The sequence below is a fragment of the Mytilus galloprovincialis genome, chromosome 11, assembly GCF_965363235.1.
Source record: "Mytilus galloprovincialis chromosome 11, xbMytGall1.hap1.1, whole genome shotgun sequence".
Classification (NCBI taxonomy): Eukaryota; Metazoa; Mollusca; class Bivalvia; order Mytilida; family Mytilidae; genus Mytilus; species Mytilus galloprovincialis.
The window spans coordinates 23782837-23804988 of record NC_134848.1 but is presented as its reverse complement, the minus strand read 5'-3'; the positions used below and the strand labels follow the sequence as shown (position 1 = coordinate 23804988).

General features: G+C 34.5%; 1 protein-coding gene across 1 annotated transcript; it reads right to left on the bottom strand.

Annotated features, from left to right (window-relative positions):
* Positions 1-1937: 1937 nt before the first annotated feature.
* LOC143051895 (uncharacterized) lies at positions 1938-5919 on the bottom strand. The gene is made up of 4 exons (XM_076224888.1): positions 5870-5919; positions 5408-5506; positions 4359-4445; positions 1938-3470 (listed from the first exon to the last, which is right to left on the bottom strand). Exons 3-4 carry the CDS (start codon positions 4432-4434, stop codon positions 2866-2868), a joined length of 681 nt encoding a protein of 226 aa, XP_076081003.1. The 5' UTR covers positions 4435-4445; positions 5408-5506; positions 5870-5919; the 3' UTR covers positions 1938-2865.
* Positions 5920-22152: the final 16233 nt, after the last annotated feature.

The following is a 22152-nucleotide window of genomic DNA, read 5'->3' as shown; positions in this document are numbered from 1 at the left end:
ATAACATGTGTTTTCTTTTTTCATTCGTAGGAAGGCCAGTAGGAAGAGTACCAGCTAATGTATGCAAGGCATTTAAACAGCTACTCCAGACGCAAATGGCCAAAAAAGTGATTTGCAGGTATACTGGCATGGCTGCTCCGAGTCGCAATCCCCCCTCACACCAAAGATTCCACAGGACAAACAGGATATTTGATATACCTGGTGGAGGAGCTGAACTTAGTTGTGATTATTTCATTTTGATAAATAAATCACACTTCAGAGAAGCCATGAGAGTTCTGGAAAACTGCATTCCATTCCAGGATCTTGATGCAAGGCTTTCTGCATAAACTTTATTACTTCCAATAAAAAAGTTGAAATCTGACATTTGTTTAAAGTTTTATTTTCTTGAACTCCCAACAATGGAATAAATGAACAGTTAACATAGAAAAAGATCACAAATTAAAGGAAACACATGTAACAAATAAAACATAACTGCTATAACTTAATTTGATATGTAACATCAAATTTCATTGGCTGAGCAAACTAATTTATACTGTATAATATCAGTTGAGGATCCTACCATAAATGGAAAACATTATAAAGATAAAATAGCCATGAAATCTTCATTTCATCTTCAGGAATAAATCTGAGCATTGGTCTTATAAAGAATGTGTGTTATGCTACAACAAATATATCAAGCTTCAGGAGTTTATTTTATAAGACCTCAATAAGATTTCATAATTTAACCAAAAGAAAAGGCCAAAAATTGGTAAAAATAGCTAACAATAAAAGATAACAATAAAAGATAACAAATAATTAAAAAAACACCAAAACAACATTAGTTGTATGCAAGTCGTGCTAAGCTTACCCCCAATCATGCCCCACTTTTGTCTATCGTTATATATACTGGATAATTCAAAGTTCCACGAAACATGAAGTTGATATTTGAGGGCGACAAAAATCACTTTAATACACTTTATGGTACATATATATAAAGCTGTATACCAAATTTGAAATTGATCAGATCAGTTGGAGCGAAGAAAAATATGGCAAAAGTTTAAATGTGGACGGATGGACAGAGGGACGGTAATTTGAACCATGAAATGTTTATGGCAAATATAGACACACTCAAAGATTTTCACATAAAAATGGTATGGATTTACAAAGCATTCTGCATATTTGTATTTCAATGTTTATAAATAATATGTCAATTGATGACAAAGCTCATGTTGTACTAAATAAAACATCCGAGATGGTAACCACATGGAGAGCAGCGAGCAAATTCTAGTCCTGCTTTGGTCTTTGACGACACAGGTTTTAAAATCACAACATGATAAAAATGCAAATTTCTATATATATCTATCAATACAACAAGTAGTTGACCAGTTGACTAGACTTAAAAGAAACAATATTAATTTGCAACAAGAGTATTCATTTGGTACATAATATCACAGAAAAATAACAAGTAGAAGTTTATAATAAATATATATCTTTGATATAAATAATTGGAGAAAAATACTAAGGAAACAAATCTTTATCTTAATCTGGATTGATAGTGTTGAGATACCACAGTAGCAGAGGTCTAGGACATGTGCTGTGGTATCTTAACTCTAGCAGCAATCCATATAATAGACTTTGAAGCTGGAAGACACTATTGCAATAACATTTTTATGCTTAGTTTTACTTTAGTTATCAAACTCTCATTTACTCTTGTAAGGGGGTGTAAAAGGTATTATCCCCGGCTTGGAATAAATGTCAGCTGTTGATTGGCTGTCGACACGTTGGTTCAAAACCCATGGCCCCTGGATGTTGGTAAGCAGCTTTGTGGGGAGGTCTTATTTACGTCATGTACGTTGTCAATGTAAAGACTACACAATATTTTGCGTAAAACAAGTAATTTTTTCACATTATTAAGATTATCCAGGCTTCTGAACCTCGTGTTACAATACTCCCTCCCTGTTGTTGCTTTTCCATAATATTTATTTCAACATTATACCATGTTAAAGTTATTTCACACAAATTTACAGAAGATGTTTAAATTCAGGCCATTCTGAACTGAAATATGCATGAATGAAATTCTTTGATATGTGTTGGGGGAACTTAACTGCGGTACTGTAGCTCTTAATGTCGTTTTTTGTGGACCATAGATCTACGGATCTGACCTGATTAAAAACTTGCTATTTTGCATTATTCAGAATAAATTAGCCAGAATAAATACCTTTCTGTTCAGTCTTTTGTTTTGCCATTTGGGATAAATATGGAAGGATGTAGATTAATAGTTCCGGTAATAAAATAAATCCTCTTGGAACTCCAGAAATATAAGTGAATTTGTTATCAGTACACAAAGTGCGACTCAAGCCTGGGTCGCAAAATCGCAAGTTTTTAAACGGGTCAGATCCGTAGCTATATGGTCCACACAAAAAAAGGACCTTAAGAGCTACAGAACTTAGCTATGGGGGAACTATGACGTTGTCGAAGTTACATATTCGCGCTAAAACAGAAGACATCAATGTACAGCCAAAATCTAATGTAAAATGACGTAAAACTATGGTACTCTGAGGATTGTACCAAAGGTACATCCTCGACCTGTAAATGGTTGTATTTTCTGCATAACTATCATATTTATTTCAACGCGTAATGAAAAAGACGTTGGAATTGCGTCGCTTACATTTTATTTATGATGCATGTACTTTCCGTATTGAAGCCAAGCCGGGGATAAATCTGTTTATTACCCTTATAGCCATGGGAATTGAGATTGTACCACCCTTCAGCACAACTGTACAACCTTCGGCTACGCATCAGGCTGCACAAGTGCTTCAGGGTGGTACAATATCAATACCCACGGCTTTAAGCATAGATAACTGATATACTACAGCTGCTGGATATTTAGTCAACCTCTCTACCTCGCCCTCTACCTCTCCCTCTTCCCCTACCTCTCCCTCTATTACTTCCTTCCACTTCTACTGGTTTGGGTTTTTGTAATTGTCTTTTCTTTCTGGTAAATATTCTCTTCTTCATTGACTCTACGCTGACATGATCTTCCTCAGGAGGTGACTGAATATCCAGCAGCTGTAGGTTGATCAGCTGGGATTGTCTGACATTTTGTCCAGGCAGAAATCCCATCTGATCAGGACCTTTTGTTGGGGATGGCTGCACTGCAGTTTTCAGTATTTTGGCTTTATTTAGCCTTTGAATTATAGATTCCTGATTAGCATGGAACATTGTATCATTAAATGGCATTATAACATTATTTGATTTAAAATTATCAAGTAAATTTGTAGAGCCAGTATAATGCACCTCATTTTTGTGCTTCACAACTAAGAAATATTCTGACTCATCATGATCCTCCCCAAACTTTGTAACCTTCTCCATTAGGGAGTCCACATTTCTAATAAATTTTTTTCTGTCAGCCATCTGTCTCCTTCTTTTCATCTGTTCTGGCGTCCCAGATTTAACGGCAAATCGCCCAGTTCTTCCATCTCTTTTGGTATCTGAAAAATAGAAAGACATATTTAACAGGTTCGGTCCAAATATGTTTTAGCTATCCCCCTTTGTCATAATTTACCTTAAATGTCTCTATCTTGGTTATTTCTGTGAAATGCATCTTTATCATATTATATAACACTTCTGAAAAATTGTGTATAAAAATGTTTAAATTCCTTTGATATGTATCTACTGTAGATTTTTATTGGACCATTAAAAGAAAGTAAAACAAGAATGTGTCCATAGTACACGGATGCCCCACTCGCACTATCATTTTCTATGTTCAGTGGACCGTGAAATTGGGGTCAAAACTCTAATTTGGCATTAAAATTAGAAAGACAACTCTTGCAAATGGGAGATAATTATGCAAACTGAAATCTCACAAAAGGTATTATTCAAAGTATGAAATTCATTTGTTTTGCCAAAGTGGCAGAAATATTGCATTTGGATTTTATCATTTCAAAATGGTGGCTGTGTGAAAGGCTGCAGCTTAGTTACGGCAAGACAATCGTGAATTTTTAGTAAAAGGATAGCCAATCACATCCATTGTTACAAACAAATAGTATTAGAATAATAAACATCATACTGTGAAAGTACTGGATCACAATTTTTGCTAGATTTTGCTTATGTCGCTCAAATGTATTTGGACAGGACCTGTTTAATATTTAGGGATTATTTCATTTCAGTACCAAGCTAACTTAAGTTGGAGGGTATATCATGTATTTTAAACATGACCACCTGTGATCAATTTTATTTTTCAAAGTGTAAATTGTTGTGAAATGAAGGGAAAAACCTCAAAGAAAATGTAAAAGGCCAAAAAAATGGGTTTTTTTTCACAATCTTCAAATTTAGGTAGCTAGTGAATCCGAAGAACTAGGAATTAATTTAGTGCTTACCTTTTGACATGCCAGCTTTTTCATTTTCATCTACATGAATCTCTGCTAGTGGTTCTACTATAGGATCACCTATCATTGTTGGAGATCCTGAAAAAATAGTGAAAATCAAACATATTATTCATTCCAATAACTTTATTTCAGAACATTTTACAAAAAAGATGAGTGATTCAGGCTGTCTTGAACCTTTAGTTGTAAAAAATATCAAAAACCTGTATTTGTAAAAAAATAAATAAATAAATCCAGATCTTAACATGGGTTAATGATATTATATCATCTTTTCTTAACAATTAATTGCATCAATTATGTGAACATGTAGATAAGTAGAAACTAGCCCTATCCTTTAATTTCACTTTCCGTTACATAGATGACGTTTGTCCTTGAATAACAACAGATTTCAAGACTTTTAACATCTCATCTGTCTACTAGTATCCTATTGAACTTGAAATTAAGGACACGACAGACATACCAAAGTCAACTTCATATTTGGATTTATTTCTCGAAACTGACCACGAGGGATATCTCATAACTAAGTTATTCAATAAGTGTGATGACTTCAACTTTCCCATTGTCAATTTCCCTTTCCTTAGTGGCAACATACCAGCTTTACATATGGTGTTTACATTTCTCAGCTTATCCGTCACTCTAGAGCATGTATTACTTATCATGACTTTCTAGAGAGAGGGTTGCTGTTATCACAAAAACTGCTCAGTCAGGGTTTTGTCAGGGAATGGCTGGCTTCTTCATTGCGGACGTTTTACGGTCGTCATCACGAATTAATTGACCGTTACAATGTAACAGTGACACAAATGACATTATACATGCTTCCATTGTCATAAACATGTCTTGTTCGTATCCTGATTGTGACACATATCGGATTGACTTTGTTAGACCTCACGACGGATGCTGTTGACAGAGCAGGAACTGCTTACCCTTCCGAAGCACCTGGGTTCACTCCTGGTTTTTATAGGAGTTCGAATGTATGTTTTTCCTTGAGCACAAAGTCTGCTTGTATTGCACATTGATATGATGCTTAAAACAGTTCTTCTTACCCAATTTTGGAAGTACAGGGGACAGTTCTAGAGATGGATCATAATCATGATCAGCATATGATGAATGTGATGAGGATGGTGGTGGTGTGATGATGCTACCTGTCAAATAAAATAATAACACTTTCACAGTATTTTTTTCAAAATTAAAAAATGCAGAACTAAAATCAGAGTTGAGCATTTTCGTTATGAAAGTGTAACATGCTAAAAGTAATTTTTTTCTTGTAATCAAATAATTTGGCTATCACTGTTGATATGTTTTTTTTTTGTATAGACGTCAATGTTAAATTTATAGCGTGCAATATATTCCCATACAATAAAAGGACCATTGCATGAATATTGTGGAAGATTGTCCCTCATAGATAATTTCTGTCTCAAAAAGAATACAAACAAGAAAATCTATATTAATCATTCTTTTTTTGACAGACTCACAGTTTTAGAAAATTTTGACTTTAAATATATTACCTATTGAACATGTTGAAGCTTCTACATGTGCACTGCTGGAACTAAGTACCAATTCTCCATTGTTTTTTTAGCTTCCTCATCTTGGATACGTTCCAAACCTTCCTTGATCTTTACATCAATGTCTCTAATGCACAAGTTATGAAATGATGAGTATTCTGCCTGCTCTGCATAAGTAACATATACAGGGGAATTTAGTGTTGGATCAGATGGCGGTTCCTGTTGAAGAAGCATGTCTAAAATTCGGTATGACCGTTTTCTGCTTGCATCTGAGGTGAATTTTGAAAGATCTGGACACAGGATATCTCCAGATATGGATGTCAAGGCAACATATTTGTAAAGGAAACCTGTTTTCCTTAGCTGTAACCTCCATTCGAATATTTCTTCATCAAGATTTATATTTCTACCATCTGTGATACTTTGAGATTTAATTTGTGAGAACACATGATCCCTTATTTGCTTCAAGTACTGGTGATTTCTACATGTGCTGAACCACATTTTGTCTGTCGGAGTTCCCCTCTTCAACCATATCTTTAAAGATTTGTTTTCTTCCTCTAAAATAAAGTCGTATCCCTGACCTTTGCTAGGGTGTCCTGTTTTTGACATAGTAGCATTTAACCTTACAAACTGTTTAACCTTTTCAGGCATAATATGCTGAACAAATTGGTCGTATATCTCAATGTCTTGGTACTTGGGATGACTCCGACCATGGAACAGTTCCTTAGTCATCCATTTTGCAGATTGTAGGAGGGTCCAATTGTTCCGCCTTGTAGCCATTCGAAAATTTAATATTCCCTGAGTATACTTGCAAACCATTTCAAAAAGGTACATATAATTGGAATTATATCCTTGTTTCTTCAATTAGTTAAATATCCTTCTGCCGATGGGTTTTCATTTCTTCCCTTTTCATATGCTACATATGGTATAACAAGTTCACACATTGTGCCAATGTGAAATGAGAGGATCATTTGCCATGCTTTGTGATTGTCAGAACATTTCTTAGCCGATTTCTGTGCAGCTTCACTTATCCATCCCATCTTTTGGGCAAAGTTTTTCATGAAAACCTCCCAATTTAGTTCCATAAAACTTTTAACTAGGTTCATCTCGTAGTGTCCATCACCAGTTAACAATAAAACCCAATCAAACTCGTAGTAGAATGAAACTTTACCTCCATGCACTTTCTTAGCATGTTTTTCCATTTCTTTTATACTAAGGCAACCAACATCACATTCAGAACAATGTAGATATTCTTCAATAAGCCTTCTAACTAAACTGTGAGGAAGCCCATCACAGCAAATGACTGTCCAATATCTCTTACCAGAACTAACATATCGCTTTATGCCCGCTTTCTTACCAATATGCCGCAAAACATAGAGAATGTTTTCGATAGAGTTCGGATTAGCAAGAACCGGGTCAAGTACACTTACATCAACACCCTCAGAAATATGATTGCTAGTAATATGTTCATATCGATAAACAGACTCTAATGAGTGTTTGTCTTCATTAAGCCCCTTATTGTTTCTTTTCTCGTATAATTTTGCTGTACATTTCTTTGACTTTTCTTCCTCTTCAGATTCTTTTTGAGCTACTTCTTGATTTTTTCTATATTCTGACATAAGAATGTGACACACTGGACATTTCCTCTTATTCTTTTCCAGCAATAAATTGCATTTAGGACATCTTACTGACTCATTTAATTCTTCCAACTCTTTAACAATTTGGTCAATGTTGTCCATAAAGTTACCTGTTTTGTCATCTAGATACAACTGTTCTTCAGTTAGATTAATGACAAAGTCTATCTGTCGATAAAGCTCTTCATAATGAACGCTTTTCAATTTTTCAAAAAAAGGTGTATCATTGTCTTGATCATCAACTTCTTCCTTGAGAGTTTCATCACATAACTTTAATATTGTATCTTCGTTGCCTGCTGATTTTAACCATTTCCCGGGCATCAGTTCTTCTACTGTTTGAATACTCTCCGTATCATCATGGCTATGAACAGCAGCTACTGCAACATTTGTAATAATTGAGGATTTGATTCGATTTTTTACCCTGATGTTCCAATTTCGTCCAATTACTTGCTCATTGTCAAACATAAATATGACATCTCCTTCTGGGCAAGGAGTTTCTTCTGTGCTTTCAATATCTGATAAAAAATTTGACAGTGTGGAAAATTTGGCTGCTGGTACAGAAGTTCCAAAGATATTGCAGACATTTTTGTTTTTTGAAGCTGAGAAAATAACAATGTTTTGTAAAAATGACCACTGGCCTATAAATGAACTATCAAACAGACGATACATACATTCCATGACTGTGATTGATTCTGGTAAACTGTTCATAACTTTTGATTTTCCAAACAACCAAAATAGTAGTTCTACAATAAAATCGTCAAAGCAATCAAAGTATTCCTTTAGATAAAATTTTGAAAGTGAGGTTTTATCATTGTATGGATGCAGTCCTTTAAATTATTCTATTTTTGATTTCAAATCAATTTCTTCTTTGACATTGTCAATTTGTTTTTGCAACAAGTCTTTCTTTTCGTCAAAAGAAAGTGTTTTAAATTCTGTGAAAATTTTATCTACCTTCGATAAAGGGGTTTGGTCTGAAAATGAATCCACATTGCAGTCTGGATAGCATAAATCACAGTTATGTGAGTGTTCCACAAATGTCACTGGTGTATCATGTTGTTGTGAAATCTTCCTTTTTTTAGTAGGTGTGTTTCGATATCGTCTTAAGGAACATCTACATGCATTACATAGTTGAGTTGGATGAATACTTGTGCTGTCTAAATGATATCAATGTTGTGGCGTTGCAGCAATTCGGTAGCAAAGCATGTTTTTTTCACAACTACTCTCTTGTTTGACCCCTTGACCACATAATCTACACAACTCTTTCAATTTAATTTGGTGTGAATGCACACACAAGTCTGAAAAAAATTGATTTCAAAATTATACTTTATCAGATATTTTATTCAAAATTGTTTATAAGACATCTTATAAAGATAATCCAATACCTTATTGACTAAAGTATAAGATATCTTATAATACTTCAAGATATCTCACATTTTCTGAAATATATTTAAGATATTTAAAAAAAAAAGAAGAACATATATAAGATTTATGGCAAGCTGTATTTACATTTAATATATTTGTTTTATAAGGTATCTTCTAAAATTTATGAGATATCTTATAAAATATATTAGGTATCTCAGGAACATTATGAGATATCTTATACAACTAATCAGATATCTTTTAGCAATAACAGAACATTATCGGCCTAGAAATATATTGAACAAATGCCCCTCCTGAGCCCCCTCCACCAGAACCAATATAAACCCCTTTATTCTGACCCGACATGGTGCCAAGGAACAAAATAAAAACAAAATTTTGGAAATCTTCACAGAAATAAACTAGAGGCTCTAAAGAGCCTGTGTCGCTCACCTTGGTCTATGTGCATATTAACAAAGGACACAGATGGATTCATGACAAAATTGTGTTTTGGTGATGGTGATGTGTTTGTAGATCTTACTTTACTGAACATTCTTGCTCCTTACTATTATCTCTATCCATAATGAACTTGGCCCGGTAGTTACAGTGGAAAATACTTTGTAAAAAGTTACAAAAATTTACAAAATTTATGAAAATTGTAAAATATTGACTATAAAGGGCAATAACTCCTTAAGGGGTCAATTGACAATTTTGGTCATGTTGCCTTATTTGTAGATCTAATTTTGCTGTACATTATTGTGGTTTACAGTTTATCTCTATCTATAATAATATTCAAGATAATAACCAAAAGCTGCAAAATTTTCTTAAAATTACCAATTCAGGGGCAGCAACCCAACAACGTGTTGCCTGATTGGTCTGAAAATTTCAGGACAGATAGATCTTGACCTAATGAACAATTTTGATCCTCATCAGATTTGCTCTTAATGCTTTGGTTTCAGAGATATGAGCCAAAAACTGCATTTTACCCTATGTACTATATTTCAGCATATCGGCCATCTTGGTTCGCGGGCGGGGTCATCAGACACATTTTTTACACTAGATACCCTAATGATGATTGTGGACAAGTTTGGTTAAATTTGTCTTAGTAGTTTCAGAGGAGAATATTTTTGTAAAAAATTACAAAAATTTACGAAAAATGGTTAAAAATTGAATATAAAGGGCAATAACTCCTTAAGGGGTCAACTGACCATTTTGGTCAAGTTCACTTATTTGTAGATCTTACTTTGCTGAACATTATTGCTGTTTACAGTTTATCTTTATCTATAATAATATTCAAGATAATAACCAAAAACGGCAAAATTTCCTTAAAATTACCAATTCAGGGGCAGCAACCCAACAACGGGTTGTCCGATTCCACTGAAAATTTGAAGGCAGATAGATCTTGACCTGATAAACAAATTTACCCCATGTCAGATGTGCTCTAAATGCTTTGGTTTCAGAGATAAAAGCCAAAAACTGCATTTTACCCCTATGTTCTATTTTTAGCCATGTCGGCCATGTTGGTTGGCAGGTGGGGTCATCGGACACATTTTTAAAACTAGATACCCTAATGATGATTGTGGCCAAGTTTGGTTAAATTTGGCCTGTTAGTTTCAGAGGAGAAGATTTTTGTAAAAAATTACAAAAATTCACGAAAAATGGTTAAAAATTGACTATAAAGGGCAATAACTCCATAAGGAGTCAACTGACCATTTTGGTCAAGTTGACTTATTTGTAGATCTAACTTTGCTGTACATTATTGTGGTTTACAGTTTATCTCTATCTATAATAATATTCAAGATAATAACCAAAAGCTGCAAAATTTTCTTAAAATTACCAATTCAGGGGCAGCAACCCAACAACGTGTTGCCTGATTGGTCTGAAAATTTCAGGACAGATAGATCTTGACCTAATGAACAATTTTGATCCTCATCAGATTTGCTCTTAATGCTTTGGTTTCAGAGATATGAGCCAAAAACTGCATTTTACCCTATGTACTATATTTCAGCATATCGGCCATCTTGGTTCGCGGGCGGGGTCATCAGACACATTTTTTACACTAGATACCCTAATGATGATTGTGGACAAGTTTGGTTAAATTTGTCTTAGTAGTTTCAGAGGAGAATATTTTTGTAAAAAATTACAAAAATTTACGAAAAATGGTTAAAAATTGAATATAAAGGGCAATAACTCCTTAAGGGGTCAACTGACCATTTTGGTCAAGTTCACTTATTTGTAGATCTTACTTTGCTGAACATTATTGCTGTTTACAGTTTATCTTTATCTATAATAATATTCAAGATAATAACCAAAAACGGCAAAATTTCCTTAAAATTACCAATTCAGGGGCAGCAACCCAACAACGGGTTGTCCGATTCCACTGAAAATTTGAAGGCAGATAGATCTTGACCTGATAAACAAATTTACCCCATGTCAGATGTGCTCTAAATGCTTTGGTTTCAGAGATAAAAGCCAAAAACTGCATTTTACCCCTATGTTCTATTTTTAGCCATGTCGGCCATGTTGGTTGGCAGGTGGGGTCATCGGACACATTTTTAAAACTAGATACCCTAATGATGATTGTGGCCAAGTTTGGTTAAATTTGGCCTGTTAGTTTCAGAGGAGAAGATTTTTGTAAAAAATTACAAAAATTCACGAAAAATGGTTAAAAATTGACTATAAAGGGCAATAACTCCATAAGGAGTCAACTGACCATTTTGGTCAAGTTGACTTATTTGTAGATCTAACTTTGCTGTACATTATTGTGGTTTACAGTTTATCTCTATCTATAATAATATTCAAGATAATAACCAAAAGCTGCAAAATTTTCTTAAAATTACCAATTCAGGGGCAGCAACCCAACAACGTGTTGCCTGATTGGTCTGAAAATTTCAGGACAGATAGATCTTGACCTAATGAACAATTTTGATCCTCATCAGATTTGCTCTTAATGCTTTGGTTTCAGAGATATGAGCCAAAAACTGCATTTTACCCTATGTACTATATTTCAGCATATCGGCCATCTTGGTTCGCGGGCGGGGTCATCAGACACATTTTTTACACTAGATACCCTAATGATGATTGTGGACAAGTTTGGTTAAATTTGTCTTAGTAGTTTCAGAGGAGAATATTTTTGTAAAAAATTACAAAAATTTACGAAAAATGGTTAAAAATTGAATATAAAGGGCAATAACTCCTTAAGGGGTCAACTGACCATTTTGGTCAAGTTCACTTATTTGTAGATCTTACTTTGCTGAACATTATTGCTGTTTACAGTTTATCTTTATCTATAATAATATTCAAGATAATAACCAAAAACGGCAAAATTTCCTTAAAATTACCAATTCAGGGGCAGCAACCCAACAACGGGTTGTCCGATTCCACTGAAAATTTGAAGGCAGATAGATCTTGACCTGATAAACAAATTTACCCCATGTCAGATGTGCTCTAAATGCTTTGGTTTCAGAGATAAAAGCCAAAAACTGCATTTTACCCCTATGTTCTATTTTTAGCCATGTCGGCCATGTTGGTTGGCAGGTGGGGTCATCGGACACATTTTTAAAACTAGATACCCTAATGATGATTGTGGCCAAGTTTGGTTAAATTTGGCCTGTTAGTTTCAGAGGAGAAGATTTTTGTAAAAAATTACAAAAATTCACGAAAAATGGTTAAAAATTGACTATAAAGGGCAATAACTCCATAAGGAGTCAACTGACCATTTTGGTCAAGTTGACTTATTTGTAGATCTTACTTTGCTGAACATTATTGCTGTTTACAGTTTATCTCTATCTATAATAATATTCAAGATAATAACCAAAAACTGCAAAATTGCCTTAAAATTACCAATTCAGGGGCAGCAATCCAACAACGGATTGTCTGATTCATCTGAAAATTTCAGGGCAGATAGATCTTAACCTAATGAACATTTTTACCCCCATGTCAGATTTGCTCTAAATGCTTTAGTTTCAGAGATAATAGCCAAAAACTGCATTTTACCCCTATGTTCTATTTTTAGCCATGTCGGCCATGTTGGTTGGCAGGTGGGGTCATCGGACACATTTTTTAAACTAGATACCCTAATGATGATTGTGGCCAAGTTTGGTTAAATTTGGCCTGTTAGTTTCAGAGGAGAAGATTTTTGTAAAAGTTAACGGACGACGACGGACGCCAAGTGATGAGAAAAGCTCACTTGGCCCTTTGGGCCAGGTGAGCTAAAAAAAGAATTTTGAAAATCAGCCTAGATATAAAAAAAGGTGAAAAAATTAATCTCTCCTTTTTGCCCCTTCCAAGCCCCCTCCACCGGAACCAACATAAAATCCTTTATTCTGACCTGACATGTGTCAAGGATCAAAATAATAAAAGAATTTTGAAAACCGGCCAAGAAATAAAAAAGTTGAAAAAATTATGCTCCCCCTTTTTGCCCCTCCAGAGCTCCCTTTACCGGAACTAACATAAAACCCTTTATTCTGACCTGACATGTGCCAAAGAACCAAATAAAAAAAAGAATTTTGGAATATGTTATGTTTATATATATACTATAGACTATAGTATAGTACAATTGTATTATATTATAACAGGGTTTTGTTCCACCCAATAGCAATCCACCCAGGGGCGGATACAGAAATTTCAAAAAACCCAGACAAGTGTCACACTTTAAAAATGATTTTCTATTGTTTCAAAACAATTTTGTTCACTCACAAAAATGGGGGGGGGGGGGGGGGGGGGGGGGGGGTTGCGTGGCGGGGGCTTAATCTGCCATTGTCACCATATACCGGTATGCCTTGAACTAAAGTATCAAAAAATGGTCCTTCCCCCTATAAAAAAATGAAGGTTTCCTACTATATATCAATTAATGCATCTTCATCTACATATCAAGATCCAAACAAAAAAGTCAATCAACCATGAAATTAAAAAAAAAATCCCCCTTTGCACTTTCCGGAGCCCCACCCTACCACCAACTTAAGGTTCTTCTACAGTCAAAATCCCAGCCTGTTTATAATGTCTGTTTGGAGCAAACTGTAATCTGTTATATCATATATTATACATCAAAATAATCGTCTTTACTCACACTATATGAATATGACATTGAAAAAGCATAAATTCACAACTATAACTTATTATTCAGAAAAATGCACTCCCCTATAAAAAAAAAATTCCAGAGCATTTATATTATCATTTTTGCTTGTAAAAGTATGCAAAATGTGTTCGTAAAACATCAATGCAGGGCAAGCTGTCCTTTTTAGAAATAAAACCTATTTAAAGTCAGTCAAACGAAAAATGTGTTGAATACTAAAATGAAAGTACAATTTGAAGGACATATAAACCTACTTTCACTTTCATGTTAACATTTTGTTTTTCTTTCTGGTGATCTAATTAGCAATTTTTAAAAATGTCTAAAAAAGGACAGCTTGCCCTGTATGGATTTTTAAACAACACATTTATCATATTTTGATAAATAAAACGAATAGTTCAAAACTGCTCTGGACTTTTTGCAAAAAAAGGGGGCTGACATATAAACCTACTTTCACTTTCATGTTAACATATTGTTTTTCTTTCTGGTGATCTAATTAGCAATTTTTAAAAATGTCTAAAAAAGGACAGCTTGCCCTGTATGGATTTTTAAACAACACATTTATCATATTTTGATAAATAAAACGAATAGTTCAAAACTGCTCTGGATTTTTGCAAAGAAGGGGGGCTGTTTTCCTCAACAATAAGTTATGTTTGTGAATTTATGGTTTTTCAATGTCATATTCATGTAGTATTCATGAGTAAAGACAATTATTTTGAGGTATAATATATGACATAACAGATTATGGTTTGCTCCAAACTTTTGACTTTAGTGAAACTTTATTGTCTTTAAAACCCCCTGATTCACAGAAAATTATGGGGAACAAAAGGTCCCCATTGTCTGTTTTTCAGTTTGAAACTGTTGCCTTCATCTGGTGCCTATGCATTTCATCCTTTAGGACCTCATACTATTTTAATGCAGCCCTCCCCCTTTTCAAAATGTAATAGAAAGGCACGTCCATGCTGACTCTGAGTAACGTAAACATAATTAAAAAATTAAGAACGATTATCCGTCTACATTGATTTAATTTGAGAAGACGGTAAATCCATCTGGTGTGCTTTAGTGTGTAAACGGAAAGTCCGTATAGTTTGCTTTTATTTGTAGACGGAAATCCTGTCTAGTTTGTTTTTAGTTGTAGACGGAAGATCCGTATTATTTATTTTATGTTGTAGACGGGGAATCCGTACAGTTGTTTTTATCTGTTTTTTGTTCAATTCGGTCGGCTTCGGTCGCTGTGTTAAAACATTTAAATGCCGTTTGTATTAGGTTTTTTCATTAATTTGGAATGTTTTCTTTCTGATTTGCAATTATCAAATTGATAGAAACACGCAAACATAAAATATTTGGACTTTTCTACCCACCGATATCGACACTTGTGTCCTCCATTTTGGTCAATTCTGGATTAAAATAGCCGGAAATCTCGCGAGATCTCGTAAAACTCGAACGGAGACTACTTTAGACAAGGGGGTTTCCAATATATTTCTAATAATAGGTACGCTCAATATATATATATATACCGAACGGAAGAAAAACTGAGATCCGTATTGATAAGACGGAATATCCGTCTGATATAAATAGACGGATAGCCGTTTTGGAACTGACTGTTAACCCGGAATGTGATTTTTTTAACTTAAAAGTTCAAATTATCAAAATGCCTGAAAATTTAAATAACTAATAAATTTTATACCTGAATAAAAATGCAATATTGGTGGATTAAGTAGCCCTGTAACGTTATCTTTTGTGGCAAAGATGTAGTAAGGGGACTTTTTTATCATAGCTGGAATGAAGTATATACAAGTGAAATTTTATTCACAGTAAGAAGTCAAAAGGTGAATTCATGAAGGAGGTGGTTCTTCTGGCAGGGCCTAATTCGTCTACCAAAACTAAGCAGAAAAGAAAAACTCCACTAAAATGGCCATGTTATGGCAGCTATGATATTTGAAAAAGACTGGGAAGAGGAGGAAGTGATGGCATCGTTTTACTCAGCCTTCAGTTTCCTTCCACAAACAGTAAAGTGAGTATACATGTAGATAGTCTCCCATTGCTGGACCTTGTTATCAAGCTATGTTTATAAAGTGGCTGGCATTTATCCTGGCACTTTTGCGAGAAGTATCTGAGTTAGATATAGTCGTCATGAGGTCCATTTTGTCGGGGTTGGGAACAAAAGAATCTTTATCACCATTTACTATAAATAGAAACTTATTTCGATTCCATAAAACATACACGTATATATATATATAAGTACGTCTGAGTCAGTGACAACCCTACAACAGATGTATCCATCGGATCGCCATCAATGATGGTGATACATGGCTGTGTACATAATGTATATACAACTCGTCTAAACATCAACCCAACAATGTTAGATCTGTAAATTTGCTTTCGCAAATTTTTGGTTCTTCCCTCGCCGGGATTCGAACCCATGCTACTGTGATATCGTGACACCAAATCGCCTGCACTGCAGCCGTCCCGCTAGACCACAAATTTACAGATCTAACATTGTTGGGTTGATGTTTAGACGAGTTGTATATACATTATATACACAGCCATGTATCACCATCATTGATGGCGATCCGATGGATACATCTGTTGTAGGGTTGTCACTGACTCAGACGTTTATAAATATAATTATTTTCTGTGACATTATCTTACATTCATTTGTAGGATCCTTTACTATAGATAATTTAGCTGATCTGTAACAATAACATCTTCATGCCTTATATATCATGTACTGCAGTACGCCGCTAGATTAAAACTGACGTGGAAAGGTAACACACGGCCAGCGAAAGCTCTTTTTATGAGAGCCCAGGTGGTCGTGTGGTCTAGCGGGACGGCTGCAGTGCAGGCGATTTGGTGTCACGATATCACAGTAGCATGGGTTCGAATCCCGGCGAGGGAAGAACCAAAAATTTGCGAAAGCAAATTTACAGATCTAACATTGTTGGGTTGATGTTTAGACGGGTTGTATATATATATATGAACCAAACTTACACAGGAGATATGTCACTAGATACATAAAAGTTGAATGCACATAATATTGATAATAAGGAACATCAATTATTATTTAGATATACATATATAATTCATTGAAAATAAACTAAATTTCATCCATGTACATTGAAGGAGACAATTATGGCAAGCCGTTCTCGTCAAAACTATGTTTGACCCATTTTTCGAAAAATTTACACACTGAGATTAAAAAACCTAAAACCTCAGATTGGGAGTACCATTTTTAGTACTTTCTAAATCAATAGAACCAGTGGGGTTTTAAATGTAATTAGATGCATGGTAAAATTTTAAACGCAAACTAGATACAAAACAAAAAAAAAAACTACACAGAATTGTAAGGAAGAAAAGTAATGAAACTTGACATAACGGAACGCTGGAATATGTTAACCAACCCATTGAATTACCAAATACTACCATATATATTCATGAAAAACTGTAGGTTAAACAAGAATTTATAGAGAGCTTGAATTCCTGTACAAGTATTTTTAAAATATTTAATTTTTACTACTAAACACAAAAGACAAAATAGCATTGAATGCCTTAAATTGGTGACTTTATATAGTTAGCAATGTAGCCATGATCTAGTGGATTGATACCTAATACGTTTAGGCAGATAACAGCAATGTGTTTGAATTCAGGGTTAAAATACATAATTTTATTAATGTTGGGTTCTTTCAGATTATTCAGCAGCAAGGGGAGGAAATCAACTCACTGAAAGCAGAAAATGTGATCCTAAAAGCTGAAAACTTTATTTAGCGAGGTAAACATTTTTTTTCTAGTTCATGTCTCTTATTTTTTTTAACACGATTTTTTAACAAAAAACAATTTGCTTCAAAGTTCAAGGCATCTTTCTGAGAGAGAAAAAAAATTAATATACATGTACTTGAAATTGACTTGTATGAACAATTTTCTGAACTGTAAAATGAATATATATATTTTATGTAAAACAAAGTGAAATTAATCTATTTCAAACCATAAACTATTTCTTTTTAACATTTCATTGTGTCGTGTATGACTAGAGGCCTTGGTATTCTGAACCATTAACCTGGTTTTAAATATTTTGATATGAGCGTCACTGATGAGTCTTATGTAGACGAAACGCGCGTCTGGCGTACTAAATTATTATCCTGGTACCTTTGATAACTATTTAAACATTTTTATGGTTAACAGTTTTTTGACTAGTCGGTCTTAACCATGTGGTAAAATGGTTTTAACCGGAATGAAAAGCATGTTTTAGAAATTTTCAAAATGGCGGAGAAGAAACTAGATGCAGTACAGTGAACGGGAAAGAGAGGTAATTTCACCTTGTACCTTTCAAATGAGGAGGTAAAAAAGGGTTGAAAGGTGAGAAGTCAACAATTTTGCACAAAAATAAATCGCATTCACACAAGTTTTATAACACAAAGTATCATGTTTTGTTATAGCTGTGAAACCCTCGTGTTGATTTAATGCTTACCATTAAAAAATTCTATTGAAAATCCACAGCCCTTCCCCTTGCACTCTCAAATTTGAATACGTTTTAGATCATGCTGAGCGTGGTGCGAATTTGTGTAGTGTGATCACTTCGGCAAGCGTTTAACTGCCGGTCGGGAGAAGACAAAGTGACCATATTTCGTTTCCCAAGTCACCCTGGGGGGGATAATAAGTTGAAATGTGTGTCAAATCTTGCAAATGTTGCTTCAACATTTACTTCCACCACTGTGGCCTCTCTGTTATACCACATGGGATAATAAAAGTATGAAACTGCTTTTACAGCATTAAAGTGAGATGAAAGATTCTACAAATTCAGTGAAAACAAGTGAAAACATGAGTTTAGTCATAATTTTTCATCAGAGCAATGTAGATTCAAACTCAAGTCATTCAAAAAAAAAAAAACAGCTGAGAAACAAAAACTTCAGCGACGAAAGTCGGCAAAGCAATCCTGAAGAAGACACCATTGATGAAAAGCTGGATGAGGTATTGTTAAACCAGCCTGATGCAAATCCTGTACATGTTCTGCAAAGTAAAGAGAAAGCTGGTAAAATTGATTTAATTATTTATTACCATGGACATTATTAAAGCAAAGGAAATAATATTTGGGCATGTAAACTGGAAAACGAAATGTTATCACCTGACTTTCATCCCTTTTAAAGTACTTCATGAGAACATTTTTGGATTGAAATACAAAGAGGAAAAAAAAATTGGCGTACCGTTTCTGTTGTGCAAAAACGTTTAAGGTTTTGATAATTTTACACCAGCCAGTAAAAACTGACTCAGATCGATCTCTTTAATTATATAAACCTTAAATTGGAAATGTGACTGATAATTTATGCGATGTAATTTTCCTGCTGAAAGCTCATTGGTTGTCAGCTGAACTAAGATATTTTTTCTCTATCCTCCGACCATAAAAATCTACGACATTTTAGACTATTAATATACTGAGTGCCAATGAAAACGCAACAGTTTTGTTTTTCCAAAAAATCTTATAATTTTTATTTTATTTATATTCGAACTTTGTATAGTTGGTTTAAAATGACTTTTAAGACAATTTTCGACAACTTTACGGTTGAGTGATTTTTGGAACAAATGCGAAGTAAGGGTTATTTTGAACAAACAAAAACCGAGTTCACCGCTTTTCAACATACGCACCATTTTCACGATTTTGTCATTTAAAGCTTGGCTAATGTCATGAATTTTCCCGCCCTTATTGTTGGGAAACTGCAATAAACATCTGAGTAAATGCCAGTACTTTCCGACAACCAGCGACATGCAGTTTTGGGCATGATCGAACGAAGCCTTTCACAGTATACAATTACGAGAAGACTGAAGTTGTAGCCTCTACAATAACCCAAATCATCCACAAATTCAACCAAAATGGATCATTTAATGATAAGCCACATCCCGGGGTACAAAAAGCAAGAAAAGCTCAGCAAGACCGATACATTTGGCCTTTCACATATCCGATATCGACTATGATGGCTGTCCAAGTGTCAAAGAGTTCAATGTTGGTCACGGTAGAACCTTTGGAGCAATTCAGTTGAAAGCACCATTTGCGCAGAAATTGTTTAAGAGCACCACAGTCTTTCCTTAGTGACATTTTAACGGCCGTCTGGCGTAAATATCGAATTCTGTAGACCAAAAACCATTCATTATGTACAAAAAACGTCAATGGTGGTTACATAGACATTTGGCACCCGCCTAGGCTAAAAGTCATGCTTTTCGCCGGATTTTGGTCCGATCGACCAAATTTTGCATCAGATTTGACATGTTTTAGACGATGAAAACCACCTCCAATATCATAAAGTCAGCGTAAGTTTGCTTTGCGGGACAAGTGGAATAACATTCTTCGGGATCACATTAAACGTCAGGGATGATCAATTTCACGGCGCTGTCGAGATTGCGCTGCACCACGGGGTTGTAACACTTTTTTTAGGACTGCTAGTTGATGATTCGACATTGGATGTTTCGTTTACCTATTGCGCCCGAAAGATGACAATAAAACATTTTTGTTTGATATGGATATATTGTTAAAATAGTTAATTTTCAAGAACAATTTATTTTGAGAGATTATCATTTTTTATATAAATTTCATTTTTGAAAAACCAAGTGTTGCGTTTTCATTGGCACTCAGTATATAAAATAGAGCTACATATAAGATATAATCTTTATATTTAAAGACAATTTATAATTTATTGATGCACACAGATACTTTGACATTTATATGGTAAAAATATCAATACTGATAATGGTTTGTTTATAAACTGGATTGTATTTGAAAAGAAAATCAGTGATTCAAAGGCGTTTTGATAAATAAAAAAAATGGCTTGTCACTGACCACTATAAGAGAGAGAGACGAGAGAGACGAAAGATACCTAAGAGAAATTATCAAAATTTAAATGTGGAAAACAAAATTACAAAGCCATGACAAAACACAACGAAACAAAGTAGTTTCTTCATGAAAAGTTTCACTCACATTGTTTGAAATCTTTCGAACACTCTTCAATTGCTGTTTAACCTTTGACTGCAGAATTAATGAATTGAGACCATCAAATTATTTGATTAACATATAATGCTGTCTACGATATCTTGGGCTATTATTGAATACGCAACCTATAACATATGGTCTTTCAGACGTTTCATTGATTGATTATTGGTTGCTTAACGTCCAGTGGCAAATATTACATATTATAAGATGAACCAAAATCTCATGGCAGGCAGCCTTTTGCAAGAAAGGACAGCTATACTGTAAAGTTGTATAATTTTTTATTTACGGCCTCAATAAGTTGGCATGATAATTCAACTGTTCAATAGAAATATTTTTATAAAGCCTGTGATAAGACGCCCCAAGCGCACAAGAGCAGTTGCTGTGGAAGTCAGAGAAAAGAGGAGGGGACGAGTTATTACAAAACATCATCACAACTTGACACCTATGTCAAACATGATTACAAACATGGCAAAAAGGAAGATGGTGGGGAAAATAACGTTTTCCTTTGATGACACAGAAGATGCTGCGAGGAGTGAAAAGTCACTTTTCGGGGATAATCTTAGGGGCTGCTTGGTTTGATTGTTAAGTAGTTAGACCCAGCGTTGTAAGACACATAAAAGAAAACAAACTTTTATATTTGGTTGGTAGATAAAATTTACCTCAGTTTGGTGCCATTAATGCTAAACCAATGAAATTTTATTTAGTCCTGAAGGCTTCTGACAATACATTGCATACAGACAGCTCAGCTTTCACCATTATTTCAACTTGTATTTGTAATACTAACACGTTATCTTATATGAATAAAAAGAGATGTAGGTTAAAGGCTAATCAGACAGAAACCTAAAATACAAGAAAAGTCAAAACAAACTGTGTCAAACATCTGAATGTTATTATATCGCCTGTATATACCATATATGGTAAGACCTTAAGTATAGATTATGTATTACCAAGATTATTTACTATGTAACACCGAACATAGTCAACAGAACAAATTTGTTATTGTGTCGCCTGCCCAATATGTGGGAAGTGACATATAGGTATCACTTTTTTGTCCTCCGTGTCATATTTTTTTAACTCCTCCAACACCTGAATTTTCATGAAAGTTGCAATGAATGATCTTCATGAGGAACTGTAGTGCACCTCCTATTTTGTCCCCTGCCCCACTGCAACGGAGGAATCTAGTAATGATCTTCGTCCATCCGTCTGTCCGTCAAATTTTTTATATATTGTATATAAAGAAATACTGGCCCTACCT

Excerpts from the sequence above, each read along its gene's own strand:
- LOC143051895 (XM_076224888.1), bottom strand. The coding sequence starts at position 4,434 with ATGATAGGTGATCCTATAGTAGAACCACTAGCAGAGATTCATGTAGAT. Across the intron at positions 3,471-4,358 it reads AAAAGCTGGCATGTCAAAAG|ATACCAAAAGAGATGGAAGA; the intron begins GTAAGCACTAAA and ends TCTATTTTTCAG.